General features: G+C 37.1%; 1 protein-coding gene across 1 annotated transcript; it reads left to right on the forward strand.

Moving 5' to 3' along the window:
- Window positions 1-2138: 2138 nt before the first annotated feature.
- Window positions 2139-2597, forward strand: LOC143850087 (uncharacterized). The gene has a single exon (XM_077359399.1). It carries the CDS (start codon window positions 2139-2141, stop codon window positions 2595-2597), a length of 459 nt encoding a protein of 152 aa, XP_077215514.1.
- Window positions 2598-20599: the final 18002 nt, after the last annotated feature.

Here is a 20599-nt window from a genome sequence, read left to right on the forward strand (position 1 = left end):
CTCTAGGCTTTCTCTGAGAGATACATCTCTGAATTTTTCCTAATCTAATCATAAGTTTCATGAAAGTATCTTAGTGAGTTCAAAATCACTCCATTTTCTAAAAGCTTTTTGTTGTGCATTCTTTAATTCTAAGAAAGCTTATGAAATTATTATTTCCCATGACTATGCTTATTGGTCTTTAATTAACAGATCCGTAACATTTGGGTTTCTTTTGTGCTTAGTTTTGAGGATTATTTCTCAATTGCTGAGATGTAATAGATATCCACATTTTCCTATCTTTGTGTCTCAACAAAATTGAAAACCGGTTTATCAATTGTTAAAAAAGAGAAAAAGAAAAATATTGAAAGCTTGTTCTAAATATTATTTTGCTACGTGTTATTCTTATTTTCTCCTTTGTTTCAAAAATTCAAAAGAGACTCCTATTCAAATTTCCAATCTAATGTTTTGTGTCTTTCTCTTTTGGCACACTCAAGTTTTTGTGAGGCACCCACTAATTGTGCCTTTGCGTGAATACGAGAATTTGTTTTGATTTTGTATATAAAATCGGAAATGTACAAGGCTTAGGTTAGGTTTTTGTGTATGGGACTTAAATCTAAGAATTAGGTTTCTGATAGTATTAATGTGGATTGTCAGTTAAAAATGACAGTTTTTTAGGAAAAATTATTAGCTATTTTGGTGGATATTATAATAATTTATTGATTATTGTATAAAAACCATTGTCTACCCCTGCTCGAGCAAATTCCTAGCCTAGCGTGTGTCCAAAACTGATTACTAGACTCAAATTTACATTTACTTTTGAGTCCAATAATAGGTTTGGGACTCACAATCTGTTATCAAAATCAAACGGAGCCCAAACCTTATGCTTTATTTGGATTGCCAAATTCAGGAATATATTGGAGTCGATGCGCTATTTCAATTCCTAATCAGGTTCCAATAAACTCAATGTAAAAATATTAAAATAAAAAAGAGGAATTCTAGATTCAAGGGCGCCCTTGCAAATAGAGCGAAAAGGCTCTCCCTTTGGTCCACATCATGTTTGCAACCCAGATTTTTTCCTTTTAAGCACATTTAAATGATGTGGACCAATTGGAGCAACCTTTCAGCTTTATTTTGCATGGGCGCCCTTGAGTCTACTGTTCCTCAATAAAAAACTAATTCTTAAAAAGGGAAAGATAGACTGAAGGGCGCCTTGCAAAAAAACCAGTTACAAGGGTGCTCCTATTGCTCCTTATAATCCAAGTGCATTGATGATTACAGTTGTCAACGTTGCATTTTTTTTGGGAAATATTATCAGCACTACTGTATTTTGATGAAGGGCACTCCTCACTTTATTAAAAGTACGGTATGGCCGCACCATAGGATGATCCAAACCGTCCATTAGATGTACCACAGTCTAAATAGGTTGTGCCCCAAAAATTATTTTCATAGGTTGATCCTAACCCTCCTATCTATAGAGGTTTATGATCAACCCTCTATCCTTCAGATCAGAGGGTTAGGATCAACCTATGGAAATTATTTTTGGGGCACTACCTATTTAGAGTGTGGCCCATCTAATGGATGGTTTGAATCATCCTAGGGTGCCGACCATACCATACTTTTAATAAAGTGAGGAGTGTCCTCATCAAAATACAGTAGTGCTGACAACATTTCCCTTGTTTTTGTGCAATTTTCTTGCTGGGGACCAATGAGGGCGCCCTTGTGACTGTTTTTTTGCAAGGGTGCCCTTCTGTCCATCATTCCTCTCAAAAAAATCTAATAAAAATCTCATTCCTCTCCGAAATAACATGGAAGAAACAGATTCCAACATTTCCCCTTTCATTTTGCTTATTTCTATTCTACCTCTAATTCTGTTCGTTTTTTCTTCCAACCAGCCATGACTCATGAGGAATTGCAACGGGAACGCACGTGAAATCCAAATATATCTTGTTGGATACGGAAACCCACGCCAAATCCTTACATATATCTTCATAGATACGGGGGTATGCCTATTCTTGCCATCATAAAATCTTTCCCGATTGTGAGAGCATGGTTTCGCCCACTATTAATTGAAGAATGCCAAACTAAAGGGCGTACTTTCAATTATCAGCTAAAAGAGCTCTCCCATAGTCCCACCCAAGTGCATTAATAACCGACCAAACATGGCTTCTTACAACAGCAACAACAACACCACCTACCGACAGAGGCTTACCAACGAAGAATGGAGGCTAGAGAGCGAGATTATTCGAATAATCGACAGTGGGAAGACCGAGTCTCTAAACCCGAATTCTCCTCAGGGCGTTACAATTGGAGGTCACCATATGTACATTGCATTCTATGATGAGAGGGCTTCAGACTATCGGGTGTGGCAGTGGCACGGACACATAATCCTCTCCAATGACCAAAATGAGTATAGGCGTGAATACATTTACGGTCATTATTATGAGAGAATGGAATTCAAATTCGGCGGTAATGACGAAAATGAGAATGACGATGAGGAGAATCAGAAACGGAGCCCAGCAATCAATTTGGGGCTGGGCAATCTGATTGGCGATGCTGTGAGTTCGTCTAGTGGTCAGATTCTTCACCGGAATCGGAATTTGGGTTCATCATCTAAATAAGCTATAGGGTTTTGTCTCTGTATTTTTTCGATTTACTGGAGGAGGTGGTTTGAGGTTGTATTTTGTTTGTGATGGGGGGTTAAAAACACACTGGTTGGGGTTTCCATAATCTTACAGTTTTCTCTTAAATGAGATTAATAAATTTGTCCCCATATAAAGGTTTTTTTTGTATAAATTAATTTTGGTCTATAATAATTTGGAGATTTATTCGAGTTGCCTTGACCTAGATCCAAATATCAATGCTGAAAATTCCAGACGTTGATGATAATAGTTGTATGAAAAGATCTCTTATTTAGCGAGAACATTTGCTTGTAATACTAACATTAAGTTACAAGTTGGGAGAGATGCTTAAATGCCCAAGAAAAGATAAAGTTCCCAACTTCCTCTTGTTTTTCCCTTCTTTGCTATAAGATTTCATCATGGTTATACTGCATTTTTCCAGACCCTTGTGTAAAGCACTAAATAGCTGTCAGTGTTTGACTTGTTAATGTCTAATAAAACGTTGCATTGGAGAATAACACATAGTTATTTGCATTTGAATTAGTTCCTGGCACCACAAGATAATGGCCACCAAGTCATTTTTTATTTTTAATCGGATTAATATGTTTGTCCCCACAATACCAATTTTTTAAATACATAAATGAATTATGGTTTATTTTCAATTTTTTGGGATTTTGTAGTAATTTGCATGTCCATTTGTTTAATATTAAGATTCGTGGGCGTGTAAAGATGAGAATTGGAAGGTGTTTACTTGTACATATGTATGTGGTACTATGGTTAGATTGTAGAACTCTCTAAAACTGCAGAGCATGGTATAGCCATAGTTATTACTACTATAAATTTCATTATTGTTGGAAATTAATTCGTGTAGTGGTTGAGAAGAAGATAAGAAGATGCTTCAAGGCGAGTAAACGCTCTCCTTAAGACGATATTCGCCCCCACCAGTAGTTTGCAGGGAGGTATATATGCTTAGATGCCCAAGAAAATATAAAGTTTGCAACATCCTCTTGTTTTTACCTTCTTTGCTATTAGCGTTCATCACGGCTATATTGCATTTTTTTCAGACCCTTGTGTAAAGCACTATATAGTCGGCAATATGTGAATGTCTAATAAAACGTTTGCATAGGATAATAACTCGATCATGGGTATTTGCGAATGATTAAGTTGTTCCTGGCACCACAAGATAATGCCAACCAAGTTGTTCACTTGTTTGAAGTGATAAAGGACTTTATTTTTGGCAATGCATATATGATAGACAAAGGTTCACTTGGTTTCTTTAAATTAAGGATTTGTCATCCATAGATGGTATGACACTTGGAAATTCATTGTTCAGTAGGTGAAGGTGCCCTTTTGGGAACTAATGTTGGAGAACTTTTTTTTTTTTTTACCCCATCCACGAGCTTTTTGGTTGCTTATTAGAGGTTTGTGCACCTATGGTCGTCAAAATTCAGCTTGGCATTTGGAATTAACGCGCTCATCATTATGGGTCACACAAAGCTTAATGTTCTCTATGGCAATCAATTTAAAAAATGGGCCGCATGAGGGTCTTAAGCTATGATGTGAGGGAAACAATGTGGGGATGGCCACAAAAAGTAATGCTATGCCACTCCAAAATATTTGCATAGAATGGTACTCCTAAAATTGCAGTGTCTAACACTTCCCCTGCTTGAGTTGGTGCACGAATATCTTTCTGTTTATTGCAGTCATAGGGAACCCTATTCAGAAAAAGGGCCACAAAAAACAATGCTATGTCATTCCAAAATATTTGCTGAGAATGGTACTCCTAAAATTTCAAAAGTGCAACACTTACCCCCTCAAGTTGGTGCATGAATATCTCTATGCATATAAGTATATTGCATTCATAGGGAACCCGATTCATGAAGATATGATAGCTGGTTTCATAAAATATGTCCATAAATTAATGACTCTCTTCGTGTTTCAATAATTTTTAGCATATTGTCTATCTTATGAGCTTAGAAATAGTCAAGTCAATAACTTGTTTTATGGTTCTTAATGATGTAGAACATCCTTAAACCATGTACAGCGTTCAAGGCTGAAAGGGAAAAAGAGACGGAAGAGAGAGAATAAAAAATAATAAGTTCTCTAATTCGTTGACTTTGGAGGACTGTAAATATTTTATTTTATTTGTTGACTGAGGGAATATTTGGGTATTGATTTCAGTTTAAGGCACTTTGTTAAGAGGTTTTTGTTAAGAGGTTTTTATATGGTGGCCGACCGTCAAACAACAAGGCAGAGAGACAGAAAAAAACCTCCTCCTTAATATTTGATCCAGGTCAAATTCTCTTTTTTGACTTTTACCTTTATCAAAAATCAAAGTGTTTGATTTTTTCTCTCTCCGCCCTTTATATGTAAAGGGCGGCCACTATATAATTTCTCCTTTTTTTAAAATCTAGAACTGGGCAGTATTCATTATGTGAAAAATTAAAGTTATAGTCCCAATCTGATCTCAGTTCCAGATCCCACCTTCGGATCAATTTGAAACTTGGATGTGTGGATGGTGCTTGAAAGGGATTCTAGAATTTGAAGCAAATCTAGTTGTTAGTTCAATGGGTAGGATTGCATGACTAGGACTGGTTGCAGAAACTAAAAACTGAAGAAATGAATGTAGAGAATAGAACAAGAGATGGAGGAACTTTCGTAGGATAGATGCCGACAGGGCATCACATGTAGGTATCCCATGACAAATAGGGGAGAAGGTTGTTATAGCATGTTGGTGCCTGCCATTTCTTACACTTCATGTTTTGATAGCTGGGGTCCACCATCTCCCGTCACAATTTACACCTTTGTAGTGGGCCACTATTTAAAACTCATGTTCTTATGGGCGGGGCCCACTATTTTACACCCTATGGCCGAAGATTGTTCGTGATTTAACTGAGATTTTATATGTTGAGTGCGTTTAGTCCAGTATTTTTCAAAAGTACTATGTAACCCACTTCATAGGATGATCCAAACTGTTCATTTGTTGGGCCACAGTGTAAATAGGTTGCACCTTGTAAATCGTCTCCGATCCAGATTGTGACAACTGATGGTGAGGGCCCCGGCCGTTTATTGGCCCAAATTTTCTGAAAAAGTTTGTAAAGGAAAAATATTCCTAAAATTTCTTTCTCTTTTACACACTAAAAATATAATGTGAACCAACCCACTTCAATTTTTACTTGAGGTGGCCGTTTGATTTATGATAATATTCCTCTAAATTAAACATAATCATATTATTTTCCGCCCCTCATAGTGCTAATTCCTAGCTCCCTCATGTGAATCCAAAACTAAATATTGGACTCAAATTTACATTTTACTTTTGAGACCAAAAATCGGTTTGTTACTCACAAGTCACAACAAGTTAATAAAATCTAAAACAAACATGGCCTAAAAAAATCTAATACAAAATTCATTCAGAAATCAGAATAGTACATCTTGGGGGTGAGAAACCGATTCTAACATTTCCCTTTTAATTCTCCTCGGTTGACATTTCTACCCCTAAATCTGTTCATTTTTTCAAACTAAAAAGTAACCCGGAATCGGAATCGGATTTCGATTCCAGTTCTTCATTACTACAATGGAATCACAAGCAAAATTCTAATTCCAGTGCCTTCAAAACGCACCCCAAATCCTGACATATCTTTGTGGATTCGGGTGAATCGAAATCCGGCATAAGGTATATATAACCCAGCTCTCCAAAGAAGAATCAAAGCTCAAGAGAAGATCATTCGGATAATCGGCAGTGGGAAGACTGAAACCCTAAACCCTAATTCTGGGCAGGGCGTTACAATTGGAGAGAACCACGTCTGTGTTAGATTCCATGAAGAGAGGGATTCTGATTATCGCGCCTGGGAGTGGCACGGTCACATAACCCTATTCAACAAAGAAAATGGGTACTTGCCCCAATATATTTATGGCAATTACTTTGAGAGAGTGGAATTCAAATGCTGCGATAAGGAGGAGAAACAGAAACCGGCATAAGGTATATATAAATAGGTTTTACTGTATGGGTATGGTTAAGATTCTGGGTTTAGTTTGGTGGTATTGACAGTGAAGGGATTTTGAATAGTGATTTTAATTTTAAATGGGATGATATGAGTTTTTTTTTTTATATAGATGAATTGTGGTTTATTTTCAGTTTCTAGTAATTTGGGTGCTCGTTTGTTTGATGTTAAGATTCATAGGCATGTAAAGATGAGAAGTGGAAGGTGTTTATCTGTACATATGTATGGTATATGTATGGTACTGTGGTTAGATTATAGACCCATGAGCATTGATGATTGATCCAATCGAGATTGTGGTGTATCTCAGTTGGTTGGTTCTTTGTGTTGCAACCAAAAGATTGTGGGTTCGATGCCAACCCTTACCTACCAAGAAATAATAATAACAATCCAAGCCCATTTGGTAATGAGGTTCTAATTTGTGACAAAACCAAATTGGTGAGTCGTTATTGTTCGTCCTATTAGTATTACACAGTGTTTAAAAATGCGGATTTGACGCGGAACACGGCCAAGAAAAATCCTTGTTGACTCGGCGCGGACGCGGCCAAGAACGCGGTTAACACGGTTGACAAGGTCATAACTCGGGAGAGTCAAAGGAGTATATTGACTCTGTAAGGCAAAACGCGGAACGCGGATGTGGTGAAACGCGGAATGCGGCCGAGGTAAAAAGGAGTCGACTCGGGTGAGTTCCTTGCCGAGTCAAGGAGTTTTTAAACACTGGTATTACATATGCCAAGAAGAGGGCTCATTTTCAATGTCTAGGTAACTTTCAATGATGCTTCTCACACGCCACCTTTCTACTTTCTTTAGAGTTTTTCCCTTCCCGCATTTTCTCTTTTCTAAACACCTCGCTTCATGCTTCCCGCATCGTTTCACACACTCTCTTCCCACGTTTGTAGCTATGTGTTTTACTTCTTTTCATGCTTTTTTTCCCTCTCTTTTTATCTTTTTCATGTTATTTTGCATTTTCTCTGATGTATTTGATTTTGACATTCATTGAGCTGGGCCCAAGTATCCATGGATATCAAAATTTTGAATTTTTTAGTTGTTATCAGTCTTTGCTCTTTTTCTTGTTATTTTTTAGTTCCCATTTATTTTAAAATCTTTGAGGCATTATCATGTTAGGAGAACATATAGACATTCCAACAGTTGAAAGACTAATAGTAAGACAATAGCCATACCAACAAACATTACAAACAACATATGAGTTATCATTAGAAATCTAACTGTAGAAGAATCCATAAGTCGGCCAATACATGTCAGTTTAGCCATTGGGCAAATACAGTGCCCAATTGGATATTCAAAAGCCTTCCTTGAGACACGTTTGCTGGAAGTCAATTCATGATGGCTGAAGGAAGAGTTGGAGTGCAGAGGTAACTTCATCCCTACACCTTTTCATCTAAAAATAGCATAACCCATATTACACACATTCTTCTGAATTGGTGAAGTCACCATGTCGGATTTCAATTCAGGATTCACTCTTTTATCTGTTTTTATTTTGCCAGATACCACTACCATAACTTCATAATCACCATAGGTATGAGCTTAAACCATTCTAATATAAGTTTTTTTAGTATTAAATTAAAATATTATTTTTACTTAACTTATTAAAATTTTGAATTTTTTAGTTGTTATAAGTTAAACCACATTATTATGTAAAAAAATAAAATTTGAGAATTGATTAAAATAGTTTGGACTTTGGAGAATCCACAAATCTTTCTTTTTTAGGTTTGCCTAATCCAATACTCGATACCTATGTCGGATTCTGACACTCATACTCGTACTGATGCACCATAGAGCATTGATGCAACATAGAGCATAACCTATGGAATTCCCTTGCCCTTATGAATGAAATAATCGAGGGTCTTGCTAAACCTTGCCACCTAGTGTCCAAACGTGATGGAAACCCAACAAGTGCATGAACCTTTTTCCATGGAAAACTCCTTCATGGAAATCTCTGTTTGTGGAGTTTCCTGCTTGTAATCCATTATAACTTTGTTTTCTTCATAGAGTTGTCACCCCTCTTTGACTTTATGGGTTATTGAATCTAGAAGCACCTTAGAAATGGTATTTACTTGCCTTAAATATCTTGAAAGATGGAAACCCGGAAGGGTGTGGCTCTTTGGCTTAAAGTCATGGGTATGCTCCCCAGTGACGCGAGTTCGAATCCCCCTTTAGTAAACCTGATGTGCGTGGTTTACGGGTGATTGTGCACATCCATAGGGATTAGTCCTGCCCTAAAATGGGGTGGGGATACCCTATGTCATCAAAAATATATTGTAAGATGGATTCCACTCTTTTCCATTTGTTTACTTCCCTTCTTCAATGGCAATGTGTTTACTGATTCTTTATGATCATTGCCAATATCTCATTTTGCTTACATTTTTGGCAGCAAACTATGGACATTGCACAGCTCTGATACCAAATGGACATCAAATCCTTCTTCAAACTGGGGTAGCCTTGAAAGGGGCCTTGGCTAGGGAAGCCTAGAATCCAATTTTGGCTCAATTATCAAGTAGGCTTAGCATCAATATTCTTTTTCAATTCCATTATGTATTTCAATCAAATCAGGATGTCTAGGTCAGCCAATGTAGAAAATGACTTTGTAGTGCTAATGAATAGATTCTCAGGCATGCATGAAGGGCTCGGTTAATGTCACAACATTGTAATTCTGTCCCATCTACCAATAGAAGATTATGAAGAACTCAAAAACTTTGCAAATTTAAAGATCATGACATCTGGAACTGGATTTAGAAAAGTCTAAAATTCTAAGATGTTCAGGAGTTGCTCAAGGCAACACTTCCGCTAAACACTAACTGCCATGCATTTAGAGGCCTTTAAGGCTAATGTGCAAACTTGTAACCTGTCAACAAGGGTATTCTTAGGCCTTATGGTTGTCGTGTAAGTGTAGGCATTACAATGAATATTTGATCTAAGCTAGAAGAATCAATGGGAAACAGATCAGAAGCTAAACTTTAATCTTTAAACCTCATCTTTGAGTGCAGGTCAAGTGACAATATATTATCTTCGTTTGGGACTGTGCTTTAATCAACATCAATTAGAACAGTGGCTGAAATGTGTGGTCATGTTTCAATTCCAGAAACATATAATCTCTAACTGATGCAGGTGCATTCCTCCGAATCTCAAAGATCAACCGTCAAGATTGCCAGAACCTTGATCGGACTGCTTGGGACCCTCAGATCACCAATCCTGCGATCTAGATCGTCGATCAAGTTCATGTTATTGTGAAGGAATGCGTTTCGAAGGCTGATTTCCAAAATATCAGGAGATCACAACACCGACCAGATCAACGGCCCATTTGATCAAAGAGTTAAAATAGTTTCTTTATTTTATTAGGATTTTATTTGGGACAAATTTTATTTTAGGTTGGTCATCCAAAGAGTTTTAGCAGTTGAGTTATTTTAGGATTTTGAGAGATTTTTAGGTTGGTCATCCAAAGAGTTTTAGCAGTTGAGTTATTTTAGGATTTTGAGAGATTTTAGGAAAGTGTGAATTTAGATATGTTTTAGGATTTCTTGTTTGAGTAGAAATAGGAAACCTAGTTTTGGTAGGATTTGATATGCGAAAGCCACCCTCTTCTTTAACAATCTAAGTACCTTCTTTTCCCTTATCATCCACCCAGATTCCATCTATTCTCAGCTACCCCTTTGTTATGACAAAACCCAATAATTTTAATCTTCTTTAACCCTTCTTATTTGGAAACCCATCACTTCTTGATCCTTCTTTTAACACCTCTTCTTTGATTCTTCAATCAAACAAGATCCTTCCTTCTTACGCAATTAACTACCCTTTCTAGAATATTTAACCTCCACCATTGGTTCTTGATTTTATTAACAACCTTACAACCTTACCTTCCCATTTTTTGAAACCAACCCTTTCCACCTTTCCATTAGTTTCAACCCTATCAAGTGCCCTTTTCCAGCCCCCCCCCTCTCAGCCTTTCGTTCCATTTTCTCTTTACCCCTAGAGTTTCTGCCTAAATTGCCGATGGGGGACACAAAAAAGCAGGAATTGCCAACGGGGGACACAATTTTGAAAATTTGTTAAAGAGGATTGATAACCCCCTTTTGAGAGTTTGATAACCCCATTTAGAGGGTTGATAACCCCCTTTTAGAGACTTGATAACCCCCATTTCGCCCCTCTCTAACAATTTTTCAAAATTGTGTCCCCCGTTGGCAATTCCAGTTATTTTGTGTCCCCCATCGGCAATTTACCCTAAATTAATATTAAAGCTTCTGCATCACCAACTCTCTTTTTAATTCCGACCTACTGGTTCACAAAGCAACAGCTTGAAAACAGATCTGGATTGTTGCTTTCTTGTAGAACTCCAAATAACATTGCTTCTAGCCAGGGGCGGAGGCACATATAGCATGAGGGGGGGGCATGCCCCCCAATGACTTGCAAAATCCCTTTTATATTGCATGGATGTACATGCATGCTTAGCTAGTTTAGTGGCCAATGGCCCCCCAATGACCAATGCAGCCTAGTGTAAATTAGCGCCCCCCCCCCCCCCCCCCCCCCCCCCCCAAGTTTAAATTCCTGGCTCCGCCCCTGCTTCTAGCTTGGTTCAAATGTTGTCTCTCTCACAATGTTTAATAAGCAATGAACATGCAAGATTGCAGGCATGATATAGAAGAAAAAAAATTCAGCAATTCGCAGGGTAATGCACGAACCGCTAGTCATCGACAACTTCAATTAACCGATCACAAGTTCATTCCAGATTTTCCACTATATGCTTTTCTTTTCTAGGCTGAAATTAGTCTACATGAATTCAACAAAGAGAGATCCAAAACTGGAACTAAAGGATCATTAGCTTCAGGCACAATTTTTCCATTCATTTGCTTGCAACTTTAATCAAATATTTCCGGATTTAGAGGATCTCAACATTAGATGAGGAAAGATACTCATGCATTTCGACGGCCGTTGCAATCTTAGGACAGATCACTCCAAACGCTCTCCTTTTATGATTTCTTGAGTCTTGAACAAATGATCTTCAGCCCTTGCATGGAGATGTAAGGTCAGTGTTTAATGAATACCTTGTGACCTTGTGTTCAACAAGGTAAAAGAGATAGAACTGGAAGGAGGAAACTGAATTTCCTGCTTGAAACCCTAATCCAAACGAAAATTTCACATGATAATCCTCTTTTGCAAGAGGCTTGCCTCCAAATTTCCAGAGTCTAGAATCTAGATCCAAGATCTAAGAGCAAGTCCAAATTCAAATTTCAATTCGAAATGGCAAACTAATACAAATTGTGGGAAAGAGGCTATTTATAGCCTATTACAACGAGAAACTACCTATATACCCCTCCTTAATGGTCTCCTCTAAGAATAGCAAAATGAATAAGCTACCCATCTTTATCCAAAAGACAATAAAGACATGAGAAAATGCTCAAATTACCAACCTTGAGCTAAGCTGGGATAGAACCTGTGAACTCAAGGTTGAGAAACAAATCCCCAACCGTTAGCTATAGGTTCTCAATCAAAATTACCAACTTACCACTAGCCTAATGCATCAAATGAAAAAAAATCCTATGCTAATGACCTATCAATGGCGAATGTAGAGATTCCCAGGGGATGCTCATCCCTGCATCAGGAAGCAACCAAGATTCTGGCTTCTCTGTATTTCTTATTTGTTTTATTCCATGAAATAGACAGAAACCCAAGTAGTAGAAGCAGTTTATTGTTGCTTAGGGATGACAAAATTTTTGTTTCCTATTTTTAACTAATTGCAATCCTTGCCTTCATTGTGACCTGATGGTCACAGGTTCGAGTCACAGAAACAGCCTCTTTGCGAAGGGGTAAGGCTGCGTACATCTAGCCCTCCCCAGAACCCGCAATGGCGGGAGCCTCTTGCAGTGGCTCGCCCTTTTTATTTTTTGCAATCCTTTCCTTCATGTTTCTGTCCTTTACAAGATGGTTGACATTGTTTTCCAAAAAAAATTTCATGCTGCAACAACTTCCCCTTGCACGGTTTCGCGGTGAAGTGTGAATGGTTTGTTCATTTCTCTGGTGAAGTGTCAAAGTTTTTGTATGATCTCGTTTGTCTTATCCATGGGAACTTGCATGGTACCCCTGGCCATAGTTATTGAAAGCTTTATAGTTGGGTGGGAAGCTCGCTTCATAAGCTAAATTCTTTTCGCTTCTCAAATTTAGAAGAAGCATGATTTTTATTTAGGTGATTTTTTTTTTCTAATGGAGTATTTTCTCTTTTTGATAATGCTGACAGAGTGTATTTAAAACTTAAAAATCTCATCTTAAAGTTTCAAACAAAACTTGTAAAGATTCTTTTTTCCAAAACCTTAACATTAAATCTGCACAAATAAAACATGTAAAACCATAAATTCCTAAAACCTGTAAAATCACAGTCCGCCTTACTACTTGTAAACCGTAACCTACATTAGTCCTATCTCTTTAGATATGTGCTTACTACATCACCCTCTACTTCTCTTGGAACTTTTCAATTCCTGATTCTTTCTTTTCTTTTCTTTTTTCTTTTAGGTCTCATGCTTCACTTCCACTTCTTGCGTCGCTTCTCCCACTTGTTTTTCACTCTGAAAAGTATGATACTGACTGTAGTAGAAGTGTCAAATTGATTTTTTTTTTGTGATGGCGATTGGATTTTATGAAGTAGATCACTTTCAGCCGTGTCAACAATCTTCACCTATCTCATTTGGTTTAGTGTCAACATTCTTGTCAAATTTGGGAGTGTCAACCACACCACAACCATACCTTTCTACTTCTACATTGGTTGCTTCATGGATTTGCATAGATTTCTTTGAGAGTGATCTATGTAAAGCTCTATAACTGTATAACAATCTGCACAAGATTGATGATGGAATGAACATTGGGTTTGTATGGCTTTTGGAGTTTTCACTGTGCAGGTATTTCAATTTGGACAACTTTCTGAAATCCACATAGGACCCTGCACATTAGAAATGCTTCATTTGGTCTCTGCAGGTATTTAGAAGTATCCAATGAGGCCCCAAGGGGTCTCTGTGTGTTCATCAAAAAAGCCTCTACCAATTAGAGGGTTAGAATCATCTAATGGGAGTGGATTTTAATCCAGTCTATTCAAAGCAAGGCCTAGTAAATAAATAATTTGGATTACTGAGCAAGTGTACCCTACTTGTCCTTGTACTGCTCATATTTTTCTTTTTGTACCCAATGCACTTCCTTTGGCAGCTGGAGACTAGTAGCAACTGAGCTAAAAATTGGGCTAAAAGTAAACATTAAAGGCCTACTAAATGCTACTATACTAATAAAGGCGTTTATGACGCTAGAGAATATTGTTTTACAATGAGGTCTAATGAAGCATTCCTCATCATTTCTAACACTATTATCACAAGGGAAGTGATATATTCGCCCCCTTTTCTTCCCTGGGCCAACCCCCTCTATTGTATTTCTGAGTTATGGCCGAGGCTTAAAATTTCGGTTTCGGTACCAGTTTCGGACCTTGAAATTTTGAAATTTTGGTCGAAATCTGGTACCAAAAAAAAACAATATTTTATTCATTATTAAATTTCGGTCGAAATTTTGGTGAAATATTAAATTAATATTAAAAAAGACAGATTTTTTGTGTCAAATTTTGGAAAAACCGAAATTTCGACCGAAATTCCCAAATTTTGGCCGAAATAAATGACCATTTCGGTTTTGTGTGGTTTCGGTGTCGGTCTCCACCGAAATCCAAAATTTCGGATTTCGGATTTCGGTTGAAATTTAAAACCATGGTTATGACGACCTTTTTACACTACAAGGGGTGACCCAAGGAAGAAATTGGGGTGAATATATCATATCCCTCATCACAATTAATTGCAAATAATCTTATTTAACTTCAAAACCATTTGCATATAATAAGATTAGGCAAATTATTTCTCCAAGGAGGCCCTCAAGCAGTACCTATTCTGTCATAGGTACCACAAATTTTTATGGATTGACTAGAGAATATAATGGTTGAGAAAGAGACTCTTTATCTTTTCTCATTTCAAGTGGACAAATGGCAAGGTGAGAAAGCATAGTGACGAGATGTTTACTTCAGTAGGAAAATAGAGAGCTTCTCATCTCAAACGAAGTCTACATGCCTTCCAAAACATTCAACTATAGAGACAGGTCAAACAAGTTGTTTATGCCTTCAATTGTCTTTCCTACCATTCATTATATCTGGTAGCATCTTCACTAAAGTAATCTCTACAATCCTTGTTTTCTTAATACCACTCTTTCTTTATTTACACTTCTCTAATGGGTGGTTAAAGGATATTATAATTCCTAAAGGGTATGCTCCAGTGGGGTAAACTAATCATTTACCACCTAGGAAAAAGTGGGGTTGTTTTAGTCAGTTGTGCATTTTAACCATCAGGAGGTTGTAAGTAGCTCCTTTCTTTGACTATCACTTACCCCAAAGTAGACTAAGTCATATACCCCTTTGGAGGTAACTAGAAAGGGGGGGGGGTGTGGGTGGGTGGTCTGATGTGCAACAGCTTCTGGATCACCGGTGATTTCAATTCCTTTATAGAAACAAAAAGAAAAAAACAATTAGCAAGAATGATCTCTACACTCTTATTTTTTACAAGGGTTTTGCTAGGGATTTTTGGGGAAAGGCATTTCACGGCTAATTTTTGCATAGGATAATAGATATGCTAAGGCAATTTCGCGGCTGACTTTTGCAGGAGAGAACAGCCACATGAGATGAATTAAATGAATAAGACAAAATCTGGTGAAAAGTGAGCCTCTGTGGCTGTTCTCGAATGCAAAAGTCAGCTGCAAAATGGCTTTTCCACGAACGAGTTAAATTCCTTTAAAAAAACACTTGCAACAGCCAATTTGATAAGAGTTATAATAAAGTTAGGCGTACCGTTATTAAACAAGGGCTATCTACACTAGGGGTGCAAGTTTGGCCCTGTCAGCCCTGACCCACCCTGAGCCCGAACAGGGTCAGGGCTGGATTTTCCAACCCTGAGGGCCGGTCAGGGTTCATTTTTTAGACCTTGACTCAGGTCGGGTTGGATTCTGGGTTAATGTCTCGGGTCATCCTGACCCGGCCCGACCTTAAGTTTTCTATTATAGAATTGAACCATCTGTGCATGTTTCTTTTGCTAATGTTTTCTATTATCTTGGATTGATGTTTCTTTAGATTATTATTATTAACTGTCTCTACTGCCCGTCATGTTGTTGAATTCATATTGTCTTATTTTGTTCCATTTCTCTGTTTATTGATCATTTTGTTCTATATGATACGTGGTTGCTTTATTTTTGGCACTCTTAACAGGTATTTGCACTAGGGTCAATCAGGTCTGGCCCGGCCCTGCCCAATCAAGGCCAATCAGGGCGGGCCAGGGCCGCGCTGAGCCCTGTAGGGTGGGCAATGGGTTGAGGTTTTTCGGCCCTGACCTGAGTCAGGGCCAAGATAATGGGATCCAGGGTTGGGTTAGGGTTTTGAAAAACCCTGTTGCAGCCCTAATCTACACCTTACCTTACCAAACATAAAGCTTATGTATACGTCGCTTGCTTATCGAAGGATTATAAGTCGGCACGCTTTCGCACGTGAGTGACATGGAGAAGCAGGTGCGCTATATTTGGAAAAGCAAAGTTAAGTCAATTTTGAAAAGGGAACCAATTCTTTACAGTAAGTTAATGCTCATTAATTAGTGTTTATGTTTAGGACGATTGTTCATCATAGTCTGATGCTCAAAATGCGTTTCAATAAATGTTCGAAAATGATATTGGCACTCCCTCACTTTATTAATAACTTTCCTCATTGGCTATACAGATGGTTTTAAATTTCGGTTTCAGTTACCAATTTCGGTCTCGGCCGGTAATCATAAGAAAAATATTATTTAATCATGTGCCAAATTTCGGCTGAAATTACCCAAATTTTGGAATATTTCTATATATTTTAAAAAATATAATCAATTTCTCAAAATTTCGGCCGAGATGTCCGAAATTTTGAAATATGGTAAATCCCGGTATTTCGGAGCTCACCAAATTTCGGATTCGGTCTCAACCGAAATCCGAAATGTTAGATTTGGGCCCAAAACAATTGGCTTAGCATTTTTTTGGAAGAAAAATGTTAAAATGATGGTGACTGTTAGGCTCTTTCCTATCAACATGTTGGGCCCCAAGTTTCCCATCGTTATCTGATGATCCTAGCCCCTTGTTCCATCAAGACTTGTTTTAGGGTTCTAACAAGAAAAATTAAAACGTTGAATTTTCTTTCCTTTCAATGTAGGAAAAGAAGATCTGGGTATGGGTTTTTTCCAAGCTTTTCTACTGAAACAAATTTACTCAAAAACTAATTTATCCAACTTCAGAAAAATAAATTGAAAGGTCATAGTTTATAGACCTATTTCTTGCAATCTAGGGCCATAGTGCTCCTCTATGGCCATCTCAAGCCCTCTTTAGGGTCCTATAAAAAAGGATCAAGTGAACCTAACTGTGAACCCATAACATTGTTAAGTTCAAATCCCTAGCATTCCATCTTAGCTATCATTAGTAAATAGTTAGAAACTTGAGGAGAGGAAAGCTTTTTCAAATCTAGTATTAAACATAAAAGAAATACAATAAAATATATTTAAATTGTTATAAAATCACATTTGCTTTAGATTGAGCTTTTTGGTGGGTCATTGCAACCACAAAGATAGATCAATCCGACATCTCGCCGTTCAATAGCAAACGTTTGTTCATTGAACGTAGAACATCGATCGCTTTTAGAATGAAAATTTTTTTTCTAGAATTTTCTATTTTTCCGTTGTTTGACGACACATGAAAAAAATTAACTTGACCTAGCGCAGTTCGATTTTTTGTACAAGGATCCTTCAAGTAAAATATGTTATCCTTTTAAATTACCATAACCATATCATTTTCGTCTAAATCGTGTAAACACAAAAGTTCTCCATGGCTGTCTCTCTATTTCTTTCGACGTAAAATGGGCCAAATATAAATTTCACACCCTCTTTTGTATTTAAAAATGGGCGCGCGCGCACTTTGTTTTATGCCCATTTTACATTGAAGCTCTTTTTCGGCGTAAAAATGGGCATACAACAAATTTTAAGTGAGATGGGTTTAAAGTTTATTTTCCACCCATTTTATGTTGAAAGCCGATGTAAAATGGGCGTAAGACAAATTTTATGCAATGGAAACATAAACGGAAACAGAGCCCGATGAAAAAAAAAAAAAAAAATCTGCCAGGGATTATTTTTTCCTCCAATCCAAATGGTGGTTGGAAGGAAAAGCTAAAAGAAAAAATTAATTTGAAACCAACATGTAAAAAGTTTAAAAGCAAAGAAAATTAGAAAAAAATTCAAAGCGTACTAAAATAGTTACAATGAAGAAGGCAGACCTAGCTTACCTACCTCAAAAAAACAAGGTTAAAATGGAGAGAAGATTCTAAAAATAAAGTATCTAACTTGGGTAGATCAGCACTAATTAATACACAATTAGACATAATAGAAGATTAGTACACATTTTTTTTCTTTCTGAATGGTAAGATTAGTACACATGTTAATCTTTTAAAGTTACTTAATAAGCTAATGTATCACACAAAGCATTATAGTACAAGACAAGAGCTAAGTGCTTTTGACCTCAAACTTCAAACCTAGTCAACCCATTAAAAAATAAATCAAATAAAAAATAGATGTATAAACAAAACCAAACAAAAATATAGTTCAAAGTCTTATGAATCTTAATTTCTTTCATTGTCTCATGTGGAGGAGTAGAAATTAAATAATAAGATGAAATTACAGTTACACCCAAGTTGATTCCTTGGGTTTCCTTACAAATTATTAGTGTCTAATGTGTTATCAAAATAGTTTATTAGTTGTGGATCATTGTGATCTTGATGAACGAAAATGATCATGAATTAGTGCAATTGCGGAATGTTTATTAGGCGATCTTGACCGTTGATCTGAAAGGACACCAGCTCTGATGCCAAATGGAGATCACATTCATGAGATTGATCGCTTTTAGAATGATCTTGATCGTTCAATAAGCAAACTTATGTTCAAAGCGTACTAAAATAGTTACAATGAAGAAGCCAAGGAGGCAGACCTAGCTTACCTAGCTACCCCCAAAGAAAAAAAAGGTTAAAATGGAGAGAAGTTTCTAAAAATAACTTATCTAACAAGGTTAATAGAAGATTAGTACACATGTTAATCTTTTAAAGCTACTTAATAAGCTAATGTATCACACAAAGCATTATAGTACAAGACAAGAGCTAAGTGCTTTTGACCTCAAACTTCAAACCTAGTCAACCCATTAAAAAATAAATCAAATAAAATATAGAATATTTTTAAATTAATACAAAGGTTGAAAAACACATGTAAAAACAAAACAAAAATTTTATAGTTCAAAGTCTTATGAATCTTAATCTCTTTCATTGTCTCTCGTGTGGAGGAGTAGAAATTAAATAATAAGATGAAATTACAAATACACCCAAGTTGATTCCTTGGGTTTCCTTACAAATTATTAGTGTCTAATTTGTTATCAAAATAGTTTATTAGTTGTGGATCATTGTGATCTTGATGAACGAAAATGATCATGAATTAGTGCAATTGCGGAATGTTTGTTAGCTGATCTTGACCGTTGATCTGAAAGGCCATTACAGGACGAACAAATGGGTCTAGGTAGATTCGTCCACACATCAATCCGGATCATTCGCATGATCAAACCTTATTCCATGGTATTTCCATGAGATTCCTCTTTCTTATTCTTAAACAAGCCCCCGAGAGGGCTTAGTTGATCCATGATTTATGTTTCATCTTTCTTTTCCTTTTCATTTGTTTCGAGAAAGAGATCGATCAATTCCGATTCTTTCTTTTTCTATTGATTCTTTTCCTATCGAGATGTATGGATCCGTGGATCTATGTGTCTATATAGATCCTGCTCGTGGATTAACGAAAATGCGATCCAATAATTCCCATTAAGAATTGAACGGTTAAAAATAAAATGATAATGAATGGCGGAAAGTCACGGTTGGGATAGGGAAGTGATATATTCTCACCCTTTTCTTCCATGGGCCATCCCCTCTAGTGTATTTATGAATTATGACTTCTTCTTTCACAATACGAGGGGGTGGTCGAGGGAAGAAAAGTGGTCAAAAAAGGTGTTTTGACCAGATCAAAATCCAAGGGCAGATGGTTTGCCACCTAGCCCTTGAGATTTTGACGGTCGGGCACAATATAAAAACTCTATTAAATCAAGACTATTGATCTTGGAGAACAACATTTGGAGAACCACATGGGCCTATTGACATCCCATGCATAAGATAAAGGACTACAAAATTTACTGGTTTAGCATTTTCTAGCGGAACCCTAATTGAAATTTGATGGATCAAGGGCCTAGGATCATCCGATCAGTGTGATCTCAATGACATTTGGGATCTTTGTTCAATCAACGGAACTGATCGCATACAAGTAGGCACAAGAAGACCCAATAAGTGCCTTTTAGGAAGGAACCTTTATTTGGACGGTTCAGATCGATGTACACGTGTTATTATGTGATGAAAATCAACCTCGATTCCCTCTCCCACGTGCTCCATATTTTGTTACAACATCAGGTTTATTTTGGTAAATCCACCACCCCCAGTTTGAAAAACCAGGAGTCAACCCCAGTCGGACCCGGAGAAGAAAACATTGAATGCCGTGACAAAATAATCAAACAAGACAGAGAAGACAAATAGACGTTTTTTTTTTTTAAATAAATAAATAAATCTTGGGCGATGATAAATTCGCACCCCACACTATGATGATTCGCACCACTTGTGCACGTAAAAAGCGTTGTGTCTTCCCCAATTCACGTGTTAACAGAGGAGCGCATCATCCTACAGGGGGTGCGAATTTATAATCTCCCTAAATCTTTTATAGTCAGAAATCGAAAATAGCAAATTAGCATGTACTGAAAGTGAAATAAAACTGAAAGGTTTCTAAATAAAAACAACCCCCCTCTATATAAAGGGCGCACCCCTTTTTCTAATCTTCTTAGGCAGAGCATTCA

The sequence above is a fragment of the Tasmannia lanceolata genome, unplaced genomic scaffold, assembly GCF_043159265.1.
Source record: "Tasmannia lanceolata isolate RefF3 unplaced genomic scaffold, GAP_Taslan_0.1 ptg000018l, whole genome shotgun sequence".
Lineage (NCBI taxonomy): Eukaryota > Viridiplantae > Streptophyta > Magnoliopsida > Canellales > Winteraceae > Tasmannia > Tasmannia lanceolata.